The sequence below is a fragment of the Corvus moneduloides genome, chromosome 11 (genome assembly GCF_009650955.1).
Source record: "Corvus moneduloides isolate bCorMon1 chromosome 11, bCorMon1.pri, whole genome shotgun sequence".
Classification (NCBI taxonomy): domain Eukaryota; kingdom Metazoa; phylum Chordata; class Aves; order Passeriformes; family Corvidae; genus Corvus; species Corvus moneduloides.
This window is the reverse complement of record NC_045486.1, coordinates 11,988,707-12,008,410: the sequence shown is the minus strand read 5'-3', so window position 1 is coordinate 12,008,410 and position 19,704 is coordinate 11,988,707. Positions and strand designations below refer to the sequence as shown.

Below are 19,704 nucleotides of genomic sequence, written 5' to 3'. Positions count from 1 at the left end.
GGTAAAACTGTTTGTCGTCCTCACTCTAGCCCTGACAGTTTGTTGTAGTTGTGTGTTTCTGTCTCTTGGGTCACTTGCATGTTTTTGTTTTGGAGTGCCTGAAATATTTTGGTAATCAGAAAAATTAGAGGGAAAAGCTCCTTTGAGCTGACTGTTTCTTATATGACTATGTGTGATTGCAGGGTTGGAGCTGGTGATACAGACATTCCATTCCACACCTGTGTTTCCAGTGTGACTGTCTAATCTCCAATAAGTAATCCAGTAATGAGACCTGACTAATTTGTTATAAGTGGTTAAACTTCTAACTCTGACTTGTTAGAGTAATTTTACATCTCATCCATGTAATTTGAATTGTTTCATAAAATGTGTGTCTTCTCTCAACTGTTTTGAACGAGGTTTTGTACTGTAGTATTTCTCTGGGTAGGAAGAATAAGAGTTAGACCTAACAATCTATAGGGAGAACCTTAGAAACACTCAATTTGAGAAGCTCAAGGTGATATTTTTTCATGCATTTATTTGTTACTGAGAAGCAGGGAGGGAGATGGAGGGAGCTTGTTGTAAATAGTTACTACATATACTGCTCAAAACTGGGATTTTTATTAGGGATTCTCTGTATGCTTTGTCCTGCTTTCTCCAAGTGGTAGAAACATTCTTTAAAAAGTATCGTAAGAAAGAAATGCAGTCTCTCCTGGGACCCTTCAGATGCCAGGAGATTTCACTTAGCATATTAGTTGTATACCTTCTCCCAAGTAAATATTTGTTTGACTCCTTTTGCTGTTTGGCCTCTTGCTGAGTTTACCCTGACAAGAGCTAAGGGCAGTGCTACACTACAACAAAAACACGGGCAGCTCTTTGGAGTAGTGTAAAACAGCAGAGAAAGGCTGAAGGTAATCTTGGAAGATAAAGTGAAACTCCTTGCTGTAGATGATGCCTCTTCTTTGTTTGGATTTTCTTAAGCTCTGGCTCCCATGTTATCTCCTGTTAGGCGGCTGTGGACTGCTGTGAGCAGTGGGTGCATTAATATGCAACGCTTTTCTGCTTGTATTTTTTCAGAGCAGTAAGTAGCACAAGAGGTATTCATAAGCTGTAAAGTATTTGTGCAAGTGGGAAAGGAATGCGTTGAATACATACCTTTTTTATTAATAAGGTCGACTGCACCTTTTTCTCTGCTTGGCTTCACAAATCTTGTAATTTTGTGTGTGGCATTCATCTTGTTTGGTTTGTTTAAATTAATCTCTTTTTGCCCTTGTTCTTCCCATTTAATTCATGTTTGTAAAGCATTTAGGATGTGTAAAGAATGGGAGGCAAAGTTATTTTTGTTTGTTATTCTTATTGGCCTTGATCCTTCTTCTTGGAGCTGTCTCCCACTTTGGTGTGCCAAGGTCACCCTTACATGCAAGTCCACTGTCATTTCTGGTTTATGGCTGGTAACTTGTCTCAATAAAAATTTCTGCAGAGAAAAAGTGATAGAAGTGTGAAAAAAAAAAAAAAAGCCTCCTAGAACAATACGTTCATGTTGGATCTTCATCATCAGTTTAAAGCAGACTCCGTGGGACTGCACAAACTGGTATCACCTGGCAGAGGTAGCAGGGGATTTCTATCGAAGGGGATGAGAAATCCATTCCTTGAGCTGGGATGCCAGGCTTGTCTGTATCCATGAGACCTAGGGGTCACTCACCTGCCTTTGAAAAAACAAGCTGTGTTCAGGTGTTACCTTCAACCAACCCTCTGCCCTCTCAGTAGGGGTTAAAGATTCAGTGCCCTTTGGTAAATGGATTGATATGTCCTGGCAGGTGCCACTGACACCATTTGCTTTCTCCTGTAATGTCTTGGGGCTGTGTGTGAGCTACTGCCATGTGTGTAAGGGCTGCTTTGTTTGCCTCCAGTCACAGTCTTGCCAGCCATCAGCTTATTGCTCCATCCAGTGCTGTGGGTACCTGGAGGAAGGACAGCTAGTGTGAATTGAAGTTCTGGTCTCAAAAAATGTGTTTCCCTTTCAGAAGGATTTCTTGTCCCCATCTCCATAATCGAACCTTACAATATCTTCACAATTTCAATTTCTTTTCTTATCTGATTTGTTGAGTTCTCTATTCATCCCCAGCCCTTCCTGCAAGCCCTTCCTCTCACAAAACCACCAGTGCTTTCTTTGAACCTACAACATCTATAATCCAAAAAAGCAGTTTGCCTCTCAGGCCAGTAGAGCAGTACAGCAAAGCACCCAGTTCATCAAACTGTTGATTTAATCTTCTGAATACAAGAATAATCCCCAGTGTAGTTTCTGAAATAGGCTGACAAGATCCATCCTAATCATTCAGATCGCTTCCAGTCGCTCAGGTTGCCTGTCTGGGGCTGTGTGGACGCTGCTCTGAGGTGGCAGTGGCTCTATCAGTCTCCCAGGGCACAGCCTTTGATGTTTAGAGAATTGTAGATCCTGTCCTATGCGTGAATTAAGTTTTTGAACGGGAACAAACTGAAAAGGGAACAAACCTGAAATCATCATCTGAACCGGTTCCAACCTCCCATCCTCTCCTCCTTTGCAGTTTTTCTCAGACATTAAATGTCATGCTGGGGGAGGAGGAGGGAGGGCAGCATCCCTGATTTCTGCTTTCTGTGGGTATCCATTAGGGCTGAACAGCATCTAGAGGAGGCTAATGCTCCTTGTAGTCTCCCCTTCTGCAGGGAGAGGTTCCTTCCTTGTTGCTGTTGGCCAACACAAACTGACTTCAAGTACCTTGTGCTCAATTCACCCATTTAATGGCTTTTTTGCTGAAAGCTTGTGAAGCTCAGTAGTTAATATACCTCAGTACACAGCTTTTAGAGATCAGATAAATTGATTGGTAATTTGATGAACTCAAAGAACATCTATAATAGGGTAACTAAAGCGTGTTAGATGTCAGCACAACCTCTCTGCCTTCTCTGCAGTGTGTACGTTCTCTCTTCAATATGTGTTGACTGGTGTACAGTACATTACATCAAATTACAAGCAGCCTCTATGCAAACAGCAGCTAAGTGTTTGCTTCCTCCTCAGCCTGCACGATTAGCGCAGAGATGCGTTTGCAGTCCGTGTGCTGAAGGGTGAACTGTCAGAGCCTTACAGGGATTTTGTTTCTCTGGCATTTAAGAGTACCTTTGCAGAGGGAGAGAATGATGCTTATGGGCTGCTTCATCTTGGAGGAATCCATCCTCAGGCTCGACTTGTGAAATAAATGTGGCAATGTGTGGTTTGAACTTAGTGTCTTAACACTGAATTTAGCAGCTGAATTTAGATAACAATCTGGTATCTGGTCTCATCAGTGTATCACTATGAAGACTTGTTAAAGGCAGAACAAAAAGACCTAGAATGTGATCTTGTCTCTTTGTTAGAACTCAACACTGGAGCATTTGTCAAGTCTAGTCCGAAAAGAGCAAAACAAGAGGTTCTTTTGTCTTACTTCTGAGAGCTTTCCCCATTATCTAATATTTCTGATACTTTTCCTCAGCACTTTTTATTCAACCCAATTTTCCCCTAATTTCGTTCATTTTCTCATTGCCTAATAATTTAAGTTTCTGATTCCTCCCTCTTTGTTTACATGCTTGTTTATAAGCAGGATTGGTATTTATAAATGTGTGTATTTATATTTATATAGATAACACTGTTACCAGTGAAACCAGTGCTGCTTTTCTAATGGAAGCAGCTCTCACACACACACACCCCCCCAGGTGTGCACACACGAACCGTCTCTCACCTGTTTTTACTGAGGTGCAGTTGTACCTCAACAACAACTACATCACCCAGCTGCAATAAATACCAGTGCTGCCTGTTACTTCTGTGTAATTCACCAACCAGTGTACAATTAATTTCTGGCCCTGTTATTGCAGTATTGGCTATTTTATGAAACTGTAGAGAGTTAGCACAGTGAATTGATTAAATGTGTTCCAGACCTTAGGCTGGAGTCTGTGTGTCTGCTGGGATTTCGATGATTGAAGCTTGTGCTTCTCTTGGGATATTCCAGATTTAGACTTAGTCTTGGAAATTGGTTCAGGTAGACTAAACTGCCCTGTGTGTGGAATTCACTTGCATAAGAGCCTGACTTTGGGGAATCTGAGATTGCTATTTCAGCTCACAGTGGTCCTTCCACATGTAGCAGGAAAAATACATTACTATTGTGACTTAAAAATAAAGCCAAGACCAGGGTTTGTTTTGCAAAGGTCCTTAAAATTATGTCTCTGCCCTTACAGAATATGCTGTCATCATGTTAATGGAAAATATGGCTAATAATTACTCTATAAATTGACTCCCCATAACATCTCAAATTTGTGCTGAATTAAGTAGTCCAAAGATCAGACTTTAAAAAGGAACTACTCTGTGTTTACAGCGGCTGTACCTTCTGAAGTGTTTAGTAGTTTACTGTGGGTGTGTTAAATACATGTTTCATGACAGCCTGGGGCCACTTCTCTGAAGGTTTTTTCCCCATCTGCCAGTCATTTTAAAGAAACATAAATAAAAGAGCTACTCCAATTTCTTGAACATATAATGCACGTTCCCCCGAGACCAGGGTGACTCAGAAGTAGCTTGTAAATAACATGTTCAATGTTTTTAAATAGATGTGTACCATCAGGCTTGCAATGAGGTCTTCAGCCACAGCAAACTTGCTTTGCCTGTCACAGAATCTAATCCTGCAATGATGAGGGGTGGGTTTTTGTTTGGTTGGTTTTGGGGTTAATTGGTGGTTTGCCCATACATTCTGCTGCCCCAAGGATGATCCCAGTCACAGTTTGCTGTTAAACACCTTTGCTCAAATGAAGATTTCCTGGCTCACCCATTTGCATTTTAGCCCCATTGTAAATAAACAGGAAATAATGGCAAAATTTTGTTTTGTTTTTGTTAAAAACAGTAAACATGCATCTCATATGCAGTAGAACTGTCTGGGAGTCAAACCCTGACAAATGTGGAGAAGAGGTTGTCCTGGCAGGTGTTCAGCAGTGGAGTGGCCAGCAGGTAAAAGATGTTGCCCTGCACAGAGGATAGCAACAGCGAGGAATGGCCACAGAGCCAGGACACACCGAGAGGCTGCTGAATCTGTGCCCGTCTCCAAGAGGCCACAGAGGAGCAAGAGATGGGAGAAGAAAATGTGGCAGCTGAGATAAAGCTCTAAGCCTCTGGTTTGAGAAGACTTGTAATAACTAGGTTATTTTATGAGAAGAGCTAGCTTTTCCTTCCCAGTTATTGCATTTCAAGTCTTTTAATAAGAAAACCAGCTTAATTCCTTCTCCTTTCTTCTCCCTCCCCATTCTTCTGAACAGGAGCCAAATTCCTTCTTTCGTAATTTCAAGCTGCAAGGTTACTTTGAGCTCGCATGCCTGGGTCAATTGAGAAGTGCCTGGGTTGTGGATTTTTTTTCCCCTAGGGCTGTCTCATGGTGTACTGGACGGTACACAGAAATCATCTAATTTGCCCTGAAATGCAGCAAGCTTTGAACTGGCTGGACTGTGGTTCTTGATCAGAGATGATGACTCATATGGGCATGTAAAAATGCTGTATTGTGTGCCTGTCTGAGCATGTATATGCATTTTTTAACCTCATTTTTCATAATAGTTATGTATACCACAGCATTTCCTTTGGCTGTTTAGGGAATTAAATGTAGTGTACGAGACCTTTCACCTTTAGGTCATTTGTTGAGATGCAGCTTCCGTTCACAGCAGCAAAAAGCCATTACTGCCTGATGGCTAATCACTCATTCGTGTGGCACTGAGATAACTCTTCCTTCAGTTAAGAGACATGGGTTTGTTGCAGGAAGAACAAAAAAATCCCCCATAATAGTGTCCTAGCTGTCTGTATCTTAGCTGTTCTGTGAGAGGCACAGAGCATCCCGGGGAGGAACACAGCATTTGTCCTTGCCAGCTGAAAACAGGACAGTGCTGGGTTTTAAGTTTGTGTGTTCATTTGCTCTGTGGAGAGAGGGATTTAGCTCCAGGTCTGAAGTGTTTGTGGTGTTTGCTTTTATTCCCTCCTGTTGTTGCCCAGCAAAAGCATGGTTCTGTCCCTTCTTTGTGTTCCTGTTGTCTGAGCTCAGGCTGTCCCCAGTTGAAGGGCTTGAATCTTTTGCTTGGTCTTGTCCAAGATATAGGTGAAATACTGATACTTTTTTTTCATGAGCCTGAAAAAAATACCCACTTAGAACAAACCCTGTTTCCCAAGCCTCTTTTTGTTACAAAGTTTATCAGCTACAGCAACAAACCCGATAATAAGGATGCTTATACCAAAATGTTTCTCCTGGAACTTTAAGCCTACCTTTATTTCCTCTGCATTTAGTGCCAAGTTCAAGATCTGTTGTTGCTTGCGTGTAATACTCTTTACTGTCAGACACTGTGTTTAGAGATTGAATTCTGAGTAGATTTAGTTTGTGTCTATGGCTGTGTGGCACACCATGCATGTGACATTCCTCCATTTACGTTCCTGAAAAGCCTTGGCAGCAAGGCTTTGTGAGATTTTTCAGGTTTAATGTTAATAACTAATTATTCCTATTTTTGGTTAATGGGTTAAAAGTGAGACCTGCTTTGCTGCCTTTCCTCTGCCTGGATTCTGTAATGAAAGTACCATAACTAAGCTGGTGGTGACTGAAAGCTGTGTAAGGCCACGGGTGACATCCTGCCCCAGGGTTGTGTCCGGAGTGGTCTCTGCCAGAGTACAGGAATGAAGGAGTTGTGTGGCTGCCCCTGCTCTCTGTGGGTGTTTGATTTTCATGTTAATATTTACGGCTCAATAGCCCCACTGTGAAAATGCCTCTCGCCGTTGACTGGAGGCCTGTGGTCCTTCTGGGCTTCTCTTTGGAGCCTTCCCTCTTTGCCAGCTGCAGAGGTGTCTCTTCAATGCTTCTTTAAAGGAGGCAGAACAGCTGTGTTAAAAAACAGGTGAAAGAGAAGATTGCTAAAAGCAGAGAGAATGAGCCTGTCAAATGATGGAAAGGAAATTGCTTACAAATATTTTCTGATTTTTTTCTTATCTCTTCTGCCATCCTTTCTCCTTTGTCCTCCTTGTGCTTTATTTTTATCTTAGGATAAACACTGTATTTATTTTCTGTTTGCTGTGTGGAGAATTTCAATCTTTTGAATAGCAAAATACATATAAAAAGATACTAGTATTCCTTTCTCTGGAATAACTGATGCCTTGCAGGGAGAACTAGAGGTTATGTGACAGTGGTATTGTAAAGGCAGGCCAAAGGAATCTGTTAATCAGTTTTCTTTTTCTTGTTGTCAATGTTTTGGTTTATATTTTATTTTCCTTTTTTAAATAATAATCAATATTTCTTTGTAGAAATAGCTTAATAACTTTTTCTGCCACCTGTAAAATATTGTTGCTTTATAATATTTGTCCAACAATCCCTAATAAAGGAGAAAGACATGAAGTTATCCTTTGTAATACTATTTTTGAGCTGTGAAGCTGGGAACTTTTTCCAGGTATTCATTAACTGAGATCTCTACCTCACTGGAAGATAAGTGAACATTGTCCCCGTTTTAAAAGTGAGACCTTAATGCTTAAGGTTAGTATTTTCTATAATAGCTATTGTCTCTTCACTTTTTGGTTGTCCGGGTATGGTGTATTTCTTCAGATGTGCTGATTACCCATAAGTTGAGCTTGAAGTTTTGAATAATGAGCTCCTGAGCATCTCCAGACAGAGCCGCGAGCCAGCAGGCACTTCTGAAAGTGCGGATTTGTCTGTGTCATTAACCGTGTACAGTGACCTGTGAAGTCCTAGCGGTCTTTTTGGCTGTAATCATTAAACCAGCCTCTCCTACTGGATAAAATGGGAAGACAGCCTGCAAGCACAGTGAGAGAACCTTGACTGAAAATACAAATATCTTCAGAAAATGCTCTGGGAGTAATAGTAATAAAGAAAAAGTACAGTGGCAAAATAAATTGCTGCTGATACAATTTTTCTTCCTCTCTCTAGTTTGCCTCTAGTATGGCAGTTTTTCTCCCTTCGATAAATAAATGCAAAGATGGGAATCGCTGCCAAAAACTGTCACATTTCTGGAACTTTCAGCCCCTGATTATTCACATTAAGCCTCTTCCCCCCCCCAGCAGTACAGTATTCTGAATATGTACACCCACCATTCTGTCAGATCTGTGCAGTCTGCGTCTGGTTCATCTTCTGTGTCTTTGATGTGCTCCATAACGTAGGCAAAGAGAGGTCTGATAGTCTCTCTAAAAACCTGACAGTTTGTGTGACAATCTGTCCACGAATCCACAGGCTCCTTGTCAACCAAATGAGCCTTTGAATATCAGAGGTTTCAGAACAGTGCTTGCAGCATTGCATATGCACCAAGGGGAGAGTACAACAGGCTTCCTTGTAACCTGAGAGATGTCTGCGTTTTCCTTAATCATTCCAGGGACATCTCATCATTGCTTGTTGGCTGGTTCTCAGCCCTGCACATGTCGGGGTTATTTAGCAAAGCTTGATTTACTGGAAACTGCACATGGAGAATAATTTGTAGTTGGGGGTAGAGGAAAAACCCTGTGAGGAGGTGGAACTTCCAGGCTTTGGCTTACTTCTGTTTTTCAGCGGTTTTTTGTTTGTTTCTTATAGTGACTCTCTTCCTTGCAGTTCCTTTACTCATGCAAGTATATGGATGTGATGCATTTTCTTCAGTATTTTCCAGTTCTCTTGCACATCCTTGCCTTGGGTTCCTCTATTCTGCCTTTCTCTGGGAACCCAGTGCATTGCATTCCTTAGCTACCTGTTGTATAAAAGGATGGGGTCATGAATTTAACATAGCTTTTTCTTTTAACTGGGACAGGAGCTGTTAACTGGACCAGCTGCTGCAGTGTATAAATGGGACTTAGGGATATTCTCAGCACAGAAAGATGGGAGTTTTAGCTGCAGTATGACTGTCCGAGGTGGTGGGAGTTTTGTTGGAGGCTCTGTCAAATACCAGCTTTGGCATGACGGCATTAAACCTTAGTTAAAATGTTCCTTCCTTCCTTCCCAAAATAAGCTCCTGTGACAGGCCTGACAGGGGAATGTGCTTCGTATCTTTTTTATTGTATGACAAGTACTTGATGGCTGCCAATTTTGTTTAGTGGGGTTTTTTCTTCTTTATTTCCCCTTGAAAGTACTGGTCAGCCTTTGAGTGAAACTTTCACCTGCATTTCTTAGCACTCCTGATATTCTGGCAATTTCCTTCTTCCTCTCTTCTCCCTTTCACTTAGCATGGATTCTCTGCATTCCTGTCGCTCTCTCATGGACAATGCCCGGTTGTTTGAGGCAGCATCCTGTGATCTTGGAGTTCATCCTGGTTGTATGGTGGATCTGCTGGTAGGACCCAGGTGCCCCTGCAGGATGAGTTGTGCAGCTGCCCAGCACAGATGCTGGGATTTGGCAGGTGGTGCTGTAACCTTAATGCCATGGGCACCACATTATCTGCGCAGGTCAGCCAGTGCGGGACTTCTCTGAAGCAGGTGCTGAAAACTCTTGATGTTTAATCAATGCCTGGGAAGCCTGTTTACCTGCACTTGTCAGGTATAATTGATTCGGGCATTTACTGTGAATTCCTCACCTTAGCTAAACTTCCAGCTAGGAGGAGAGCAGGGTGATACTCCCCTACAGCAGTTTTGGTGTTTGTCTGGGCCTTTCACGATGCTGTTGCTGTCCTTGTCAGAAAGCCTGAGTTAACTGCTGGCATTTTATGGCCTTTCTCTTTGAAGCTGCTTTTACTTTCCAGAGTTTGTTTAAAGAATTGGCAATGCTTTGTTTATAGTCTTTCAGATGAGTGTGCTTTAAAGCAACCTCATATAAACACAGTGTTTCTTTCTCTTTTCTCCTTCTTGCCCTTTTAATTGCTTCTGTAGTAATAATTCCTTTTTTGCTGGTTGTCTTTTTGACTTGGAGATAACATGAGGCTTTTCTAAATGTTTCCAGTGAGGCACTTGTAGCTTTTGGAAGTCCCTAATACCATTTTGCTGTGGGGTACCTGTTTTAATTAGACTCTTCCCAGGGTGCCTTCATTGAGACAGTCTGATTCTGGTGTGGGATCACAGTCTGGGTCTGTAAACCCATTTTCACTTGGATGGAGTATCTCAGTGTAGGACCCTGGTTCTGGGAAGTCCTGGGATGCGTATTTTTATTTGAGTCACTGTGTGCTTTAGGGACTGTAGCTTAACCTTTTTGTACCTAGTTTGTTATCCACAGGATAAAGGCAGCCATGTTCCTTCTCCCCAGCTCTGCCTTCCTCAAGCTTTGTGGAGATAGGTGTTCTGTGGGATTTTATCTTTGAGAAGCTTTCTAGATATGCTACAGAATTAATATTTTGCTTTCAACTCAGGATAATATTGCAGACATGAGAAGATCTGTTCAAAGAGGAACGTACTTCTGCTCCTGACTAGTTTAACTTGCCTGTGTTCTTACTGTGGACACTACTCTCTTTATGCTTTCTCTGAATCTTAATCCAAAATTTATGATCTCACAGCTTATTGCCGAAGGAAAGAATAGAATGACACAAATTCAATGCTCTCATTTCATTATTGGTCTCAGCGGGAGGAGTGGATGAACCCACACATGAACAGCAAACAACAGAGCTGTGTTTAGAAGTTGGCTTTGGCTGAAAAAAATCTTTTTTTTCTGTATCAGCAAGCTGTTTGTAGTTCCTTGCATCTTTTCTCTGTTACCTTTTGAGAAAAAAAGCATATGAATTTTCAAAAAAGCAGTTTAACCCTTAACTTCTGTGCTCTAGTGATATGCTCTATAGGCATGTTTCTCTTCCTTGTTAATTGGCTTTTATTTGTATGTGCACTTGATGGGAAGGAGGAAATGTGTATGATCTCTTTGAGCTAACTGCTGGCTGATACCAGCAAATGGGCTGAGCAGGAACTCAGAGGAGCGAGCTCAGGAGGTGAAGAGTTGATTTCTTGCAGCATATTCTGAAATTCCCAAACTCCCTGTTTTGGACCAAAGCTGATAGCAGTGATTGATTGTGTGAGTTGATTTTAACACATCCGTAGGGTCATCCAGTGACCAGATTGGTTCGGCTCATCTGCCTCTGTACCTGTGGGAGGGATGCAGGTACATGGGGTAATTTTTCAAATCTGTTAGGAGCCATTTGCATTAGACTTCTGAGTGGTGAGAATGAGCAGCCTGATCCACAGTGTGTGTGACCCAGGACCCGGTGAGGTGTGGGGAACCTGGGTGTACTTTTGCTTCCCTGAGGCACTGCTGAGAGCAAAGGTGGCTCCCAAAGCTGGCAGTGACCGATGTTTCTCTGTAGCTTCCCGGAGTTCCTCATGGCAGCAGCTGCATCCAGGCCATGTGTGTGTTGTCTGTCCCCAAGAGTGTGCAGGCAGGCCACAGTTGTGCTGCTTCTCAGGATGGTGTGAGGTCTTATTTCTGGCTTCAGAAGCAGCTGGAAGGAGGAATTTGAATGTCTCCCAGCTGACATTTGATTTGTAAGAAGTAATCTTTGCTTTCCTTACCTGTTTCTCTCGCAAATTTACAATGCCATGGCATGTATTGCCCCTCTCACAGCACTGTCTCTTGTCCTCTTTTGGATTTGAGAGGGGCTTGCAAAGAGCATTTTGCTGGAAGCTGGTGAGTGTGGATGTCAGGAGAAGGGATCGAAGCAACACGTCTGTCAGGTGCGAGGCAGATTGTACCATCTAATCCCCCGGCTGTCGTCTGCAGCATTTGTCAAGGCCTCTGCTGCCCTGCTCCATTTCATCAGAGCTATCACTGGCATTCATCTAGGCTGGCAGCATTTCAACAGCTGTTAATCCTCTTTGTATCTCTAAACACTGTGACCACTGACAAGCTTCTATACTCTGGGGTGTCAAAATACCTCAAGATAGCCGTGGTGATCGTGGTTGGATTTGTTGGTTTTAAATCAAGACACCTTCTGATCTACTGACCTGGACTGAACCTGATGAAGAAATCTTTGTCCCAGTATCAGGTTTTTAATGCTGCAGCTTGATGTTCACAAATAATTTCACCTAAAATCTGATTAATTTCCAGTTCCTCATGCTTGTTTTGCTCGATTTTCTGTTTTACATGTTACCACAAGTAGCACATGTTTCATCGAAGTTGTAAGGAATGTGGTTTAATGTCAGTGTGAGAATGAGCTGGCAGGGTTTCTCTTTATGCTTCAATTACTTTCCCTCCTGAAATAACCCTGAGAACTCAGTCTTGTGCCATAATGTTTTCTTACTTTCTTTGCTATATGTTCTGGAAAGGGCCTGGGCAGTGTAGTGAGGTGTAGTAGTGTGAGTGTTGGAGTTTCTCTGCATGTTTGCAGCCAAGGAGGAATGCTGAATTAAAATTAGTCCAAATTTAGCTCTAAGTTTTAAAATTGATTCCCTTTGGAAGGGAATTTTTAGCACAAGGGTGTTTCGGAAGAGTGGAGAGCAAGGGTATAGCAGCAAATCTGTTGTAGAAAAACAGCAGGATAAAGTGGTTCTGTTGCACTTTAGGTTCTGGTTATGTATTTTTACAACTTCTTGGTGTTTTTATTATTTGCTACGAACCATCATTTAATAGCAGGGAAAAATCTTTCAAACTAGCATTTCTTTGCTTAGTTTGTTTGTCCTCTCTGGAGAGCTATCTCCCCATATGACAAAGCTCTGATGTTTTGAAGTTGACTCCCCTAAGGCTCAGCTTTATTGAGAGAAGTGAAACATTTTAGGTGGTTCATTCATTCTTTCTGTGTCTTTTGTTATTTGAGCCCTTACGGTGTACTTTGGTCATGTTTTTAAACTTATTTCTGCAACTAAGACTGCCAGGAGCTTTATTTAATAATAGTTGAGGTCTTACGTTTAACTTTTTCTTTGTGAGCTGCCATTTTATCTCAAGCATCAAATATTGTGAAAGTAAATTAAAAGCAGCGTTCATGTCTTGTAATTTTGTGTGGAATGTTCTCTCTTTTACTGTACCACTGAATATTGTTTTATGAAGATTAAGGTCTTCACTGAGACTATAGGCAGCTCAAACTTTGTTTCAAGTGCAAATACCACACCTTGATCCTGCTGAATAGCCCTTGTGTGAAGGTGACCCTGCTGAAGTTGGAGGAAGTGCTCAGGTTGTTCCTGGCTTAGCTCATCATTTGCAACCATATTATAAATCCCTGGAATGTTTTAGGCCACTGGAACGTTCTCGCCTGCCGTAGCATGGTGGGTACACTGCTGGAAATGAAGCAGATCTTGTGTCTGAAGTAGTATAGACAAGAATATTTGGAAAAATATTCTCTGTTAGTGAAGCCCCAGATCACAGAACCTGCTGTGACTGTGCCCATGCTGAAAGGCCCTTCTCTTGCCCATTTAGCCCATTTGTTGCACATTTAGTGTTTAGGACAAAAGGGAATGTGACTTTCCCAAGGTTGGAAAGGGTCTAAAGGCCAAGGAAGACATATTTGAAAAGTCTGCTTGTTGAACAAACTCAGATTTAAATGGTAGGCCCTGATTTTTATTACTTGGGGAAGCATTTAAAGGTACTGATTCATAGCATTAGAAATATGAGGTCTGAACCAACATAAGAGGCTCAGTTGGATCACATGCAAAGATGTTTCCTTTTCATTTTTAAAACTCAGCAGCTTTATCTGCATGTTGAAGGTGTTCTGTGCCTCTCAATCTTTGTGTGGTGTCGTGTGCCTGGTGGTTGCTCTGAGGCCAAGTCTTTTCTCCTTTCTCTCACTGAGGTTGTTGCCTCTCTGTTTAGGCTCTTGCTTGCCTGCTTTTAGCAGCTTCAGAATCCAGAACTAAAGCCTGGGTTCCTTTCCCAGCTATTTTTGTCCATGTCCGTAGTTGATGTTGTTGAAGATGAGTCTGACCGAAGTGCTGGGCAGTTGAACTCTTTCTAATAAACTGGGTAAGGTTGTGCCACAACCACTTGAATCGACAATACATCCAGCAAGTGATTCTGCTGGCTATTGTTCCTTTCTTTAGGTGGGTTAAATGTGACCTCATGCTGGGTCTCACATACAGCATATTTGTTCTTGTTTTCCTCTCCCGCTGCTGTTTCACGGCAGAATGCTGCAGGCTAATACTATCTGATGGGGCTACTTCCTATTGCCTGAAAAATGTTTAATTTTGTTACCTTGCTTTCTCTTTTTCCCAGTTTCTCTCATTTTGATTTCTCAGATCTAGTCCCTTTGAGAAATCAGACAGTATGAAATATGAAAATTGCTTGGGTAGTAATTGGAGGAATGGTGAGACCTTTGAAGCCCAATGGAGATAACGCTTACATCTACTTATTCACATTATTTAATTTTTAATGGCAAATCTAATTAATGAAGCACAGGTCTTTTGGTTTCATGTGTGAATAAGTAACAGCAGGGAGCTGTAAGTCATGAGGTCTGTTTACAGGCCAGAGAAAATGGCACCATTAAAAGCTGAACTTTTCAATATAGGAAGGAGAAAAATTGATTTAATAGCATTGAAGTTTGACCACTCTGTAACAAGTAAGTAAACAAAAACATTAATGATAATTTGCCGGTAAAATGCATTTTGAAGTGTTTAGTCCTCCATGATTTCTCAGTTTAAATCTGTCTCTTAGGTCAAAGTTTGAAAAAGCAAAATCTGTTCTGTGTTTTTTTTGGTATGTAACATAAATTCAGGCACCAGAGATAAAACGCTTAAATATAGCACCTTGAAGCCCAGGCTCTGAAAACCTTTATAAACCTTCCAATTAGCTGAGCTTCACACAACTTCAGAGATACAGGCAGCTGTTATCCCTCACTTGCAGATGGAAAATGGTGACTTGCCCAAGATTGCACAAGTGGCAGAACCACTAATAGAACTTGAGTTATATCTGTCCTTTCCTTTTTCCAACCACTGAACAGTATGTGTCGGCTCATCATGCGCAGGACCACAGCTGCATTTATGGGAAAATAAATGAAGAAGGGCAAGAATAGTATTCTATATAAAATGACCAAATTTGGGGAGAGACGAGATAGCAGCTCGAACCGGCCCTAAATGAGTAGCTGTCCTCGCTTTCAATACCATTTTGTCACTTTTTCTGATTGATTATTGCATATTTTCTGCTTGTGCCTTTTCAGAGTAAGAGCCTTGCAGATGAGCTCTGAGTGAGGCAGTTGCCAGTGGAGTCCAGCAGCTTTGCCTAAAGCCGCTTTATCAGCGCTTTAGCAGCACAAGACCTTGTAGTGCAGTCGCTGGGGAAGTGCAGCCATTGCCTCCTGCTGATTGTGCCTGGGAGGCTCCTCAGTGCAGCCAGAGGAGGAATTCATCCTCCACATTTAGCGACTGAGCAGTCTTGAGTGAAAACTCTTTCTGTGCAAGTTCAGGAGAATTTAATGCAAACCTCTTAAGCCCTGCAGCAAGACACTCAAGACGCTGTTTGGCAGCGCCTTAACTGATACCTGATACGCCTCCCTATGTTGTTAAAAGGGAAACAGGCTGCATAATTTTCTTTTAAAGAATAAGTAACATAAGTAGAAGCACTGAAATGTAAAATGGATTTTCCAGTGCTAGCAGCCAATTTTGATACTTGCATGTCAGTAACTTACAAGATCCTTCACTGCAATTAATGATAGAAGAGAACAAAAACATGACCAAACTGAAAATAACTCTGTGCTGGAAACACCTTGTTTTTGTGGTTGCATGGAATAATCAAAACTCATGAGTGGTTGGTAGCGACCTTTTCCCCCTCTTTCCCTTCACAAGGGTGAAGCTTGGAATGAAGGATGTGTTGTGGTCTTGATGCATTTTACTGAAAATAAAATTGACTCTTAAGCATTTCTGGTGTTCTTTGAACTGAATATTCTGTTTGTTGTTGGAAATTGTTATTAATTATAGAAGACGACTTTGTGACAAGGTAAGATCTGAGACGCCTTTAATTTTTAGAGCTGAGCATTCTATTCTTTGTTTCAGAATGCAGAGATCTACAAGCTGACATCCGAGCAGTACCAGGAGGCAGCCACCAAGGCAGAGGAGCGGATAAAGTGAGGAGCCCTTTTTTGTTCTTTTCAGCAGTTCCAGTTGCATTTCATAACATTTTGTGCCTAGCTTCTGGATGTTCCTGCAAACAGAGTGTGAAGTTACCTCCTGTCAGGTACTGAGGGGACTGAGCAGGTGTAAGCTGGCATCCTCTCTTTCTGTGCCAAGCTTGACAGAGTTTAGTGTGAAGCTGATAGATCTTGCGAGGAAGGGTGAGGGAGAAGAGAGGGACTTAAAAAGTTATTATTAAATAGGAATATTTACTAGGGTTTTCAAAATAGCAATGGAACATGTTTAATCTGTTCCAACTTTGACCCAGTGTATTTAACCTACACACTGCAGCATTGGGCATGAAAGTAGGAAAACCCATGCCAGTTCTGAAGTTTTCATTGTCCAGGGAAAAAAAAGGTAAACATTCTAAATCTCATCCCTTTTAGTTTCAAATTAGAGTTGTAATTTTCATGAATGCTTTCTTAGAATGGGTGCAACGATTTTTCTGGTCTTTTTAATTGGCCTTAGCACAATAAGTGGACCTTTAGTGTTGTCTTTTTACCATGAGCATATATAGTGTCTAAATTATATTTGTATTTGCCAGTAGTGTTATATAACTTATTGTTCCACTTGCACTAACAGCTGCCCAAGAAAAAATATTTTCTATAATTCTTTAATATTAATGAGGCTAAAGCAATTACACTGTCAAGAGCAGCACTTGGATCTCAGTTGGGTAAACAGTTGGCCAACATGCAATAAACTGGAGTAGCAGCATATGTAGTCCGGTTGGGTCTAATCCAGACTCTACAATACTTAATTGCATAAATAGATAATATAGTAGTGATGAATATATTAAGGGGGTGTGCAGTATATTGTGCTGTCTTTATTTAAAATTATGTTTGACTGCCAAAGCGTCACATAACCTGTTGTAATTTCGCATTTTTGTTTGGACAATCAAGCAATAAGTTGCTAAAGAAGCCAAAATAAGGCAGCTAACACATTGCTTGCATTTCCATACTGTTTTCCATAGCAGAATTCTAAATTCTCTTTTTAAATAAAATTTTAAAAATTCATAGGACATAATGTTCTGATACTTTGATCAATTGAATCTTTTCTTGGATTTGCTTCTGCAAATGTGTGATCAATTGTCGTGAACTTGTGTAGTGGTGTTTTATCCTTGTGACTTGGTGAAGGAAGCAACTGGGACCTGGGATTATGTTCTTCACTTACTCTTACAGACTGTAACTACCGTATTTTTTATGGTAGTCTGAAGGTTGGTTCCTGATGTTTCCATTTCCTTTGATCTGTTCTATTTCTTGTGGAGATGAAGACTGGTAATGTAGGAAACTCAGGAATGCAACCATTTCTTGCAAAGGTTAGTGCCAGAGACCAACACAAATGCTAATGAATTCTTTCTTTCAAGATTCAGAGAGTGATGAATGCTTATGGTCTCTTAAGGGTTTCTTCCCCTTTTCTTTGAGCCTTTATCATCTAACAGTCCCTGGCTTCTGGCCTTATTGTACAGTGCTCTTCTATTTGATGGCAATATGAACTTGAGCCATTATAAAGGGATGTATTCCTTGGGCTGTCTTCTTTGCAGCAAAAAGAGACACCTGCCCTAATATGAATTTTGTGTGAAAAGGTAACAGGGCTGGGGGTGTCTTGAAAGTGGACAAGATGAGTGGCATGAATGAAACTGAGGGTGAAGGTGAACATCATGCATTCTATTTCTTTACAGTAGAAATTGCCAGCAGTAGCCAGGATTGCACTGAGCTGAGCATTGGAGTTCATGATCTGGGAGTGATAATGCCTTTTGATAATTGTACATGCAGGAAGAGTCACTGCTTTCCCCCATCAACCTGCAGTGTGTCTCTTCCAGCAGCATGCAGTGACCCTTTCCAGATCATTGCTTTGTGTACAACCTGCTGTACAAACACTCCTGAAGAGTTTGTGTGCCTCACACCTGGGTCGTGATATGGCTGGGACAGAGTCAGAGGAAGGTTCCTTCCTACTCTGGCATCCATGCTTAATTGGTAGGACATGAAGTCTGTGTGTTGTGAGGTTCTCTTCTTAGGCATCCTACATTCAAGTCTTTCTACAGCCTGTTTATGGTAATGACTTAAAAGATCCTGTGACTTCAGTGGAAAGAAGAGTTTGCTCATCCTGTTTCGCACTTTCATATTAGACATACAAGCACAGTAAGTGCTAAGGATAGGTTAGACTGATTTATGCAGATCTGGTTCTTTGGTTCACAGGAATAAACTGACACTCCTGCGAAATTATGTGAAATGGAATATAGCCAAAGTATGAATGAAGTACAGGTCTGCCTGTTTCCAGTGCTGGCCTGTGATATCTCCTTAAGGAAAGGAAGCCAGGAGTGGCACTTTCTCCATCTGCAGAGAGTCCATATCCTTCAACATAGCGTCTCTTCCTTAGCTTCTGTTATTCCTGTTACACTGTGAAGACCTGCCCCTGGCACTTGTGCCTTGTGAGACCAACCTACCCTGTATCTGTTCTCCTCTGCCACTGTGTATCAGCAGAGGGAAATAGGGCTTGGGCTCTTTCCACAGTGAGTGCTCTGTTTTTCAGAGTCCATGTCAAAGCAAAGAGAAGAAATATCTGAAACAAAACCCCAGTGTCTTCTTGGCATTTAATGGCTTTTTTAATTCTGCTGTCAACTCTTAGCAGCTCTGCACAAGTGGTCTAGTGTTCCATGGCCTGTTTACTCTCCTTAGTGATTGTCAAGCGTTGCAGGATTTAGGAATATTGTACACCTTTCCACCAGTGACCCTTCACAGCATGCCTACGAGGTAGACAAGTAAACCTTCCTATCTCTCTTTGTATAAAAACAGAAGTGAAGTACTTAGTGCTGAGCTTTGTATTAAATCACTGACACAGTCATTAGCTCTTGTTTCCACTTCAAGGCTTCACGCCTGCATGGCCTGACTTGCGCAGTGGACTTTGTTCCTCATCTCTTCATCTGAAGCCAGCCCGCTCCCTTCTCCACATACCTCCTATCAGACTGTCTCCTTCTTCTTTGTTCTGGGCTCTGTCCAACCTGTTTTATTTCCTCCCAGGAAAAAGATCCTAGCAACAAGATACCACTGAGCACATCTTTCAGCACCTTAAGCAACTTGCCCTTGTTGCTTGCATGCTGTGGTGAATTGGACAGTTGCCACGGACATGTTGTCTCAACTATGTTGTTATAATTGGTGCATTATTATTTTTCTCTTTTGTTAACCAACAGAATTAAAGTCAGGGGACCTAGAACTTCTCCCCCTTTCTTTCCCTGTTTAGCGAACTGTGCACATCAGTAACCACCCACAAAGGAAGCAGCATGTAAATAAAAAGCCAGTGCTCCCCGCCCTTCCCTTCGTTCCACATCCTTTTCTCAGTGTTCATAGAGCCATGACTCAGACTGGGTTTAGAGAAGACAACTTGCTAATCCCCTCCCTGCTACAGAGAATAAAATGGCATTTCATTCCAAGCTCTATTAATGCGCTCGCTCCAGGGATAAAGCAGCACTCCCAAAAGGCAGTGGCCAAATTTTTTTTCTGTTGCGTTGTCTTTGTCTTCTTTTGAGTGTTACATTTAGATTAGCTTCTGAGGATTAAATGTTATTACAGTCCCTGAATCTGTTAAGGGAAAGGAAAAAACCATCAGTAAAGAGGTTATGGCTTAGTGCAGCACTCTAGATTTATCCTCAAAATGCTGGTTTGGTTTTTTTGGTTTGGGGTGGTTTTTTTTTTGTTTTTTTTTTTTTTTTTTGAGTGATTTATTTTCTTTTGTGAAGGTTGTCT

General features: G+C 41.6%; 1 protein-coding gene across 3 annotated transcripts in view; it reads left to right on the top strand.

Annotated features, from left to right (window-relative positions):
• CHCHD6 (coiled-coil-helix-coiled-coil-helix domain containing 6) overlaps positions 1 to 19,704 on the top strand; it is a 117,423-nt gene that overhangs the window by 41,394 nt on the left and 56,325 nt on the right. For all 3 annotated transcript variants that reach the window (XM_032120444.1, XM_032120443.1, XM_032120442.1), the window contains one exon: positions 15,848 to 15,918. In XM_032120444.1, the coding sequence (XP_031976335.1) occupies positions 15,848 to 15,918 (71 nt within the window). The remainder of the gene's footprint in view (positions 1 to 15,847; positions 15,919 to 19,704) is intronic.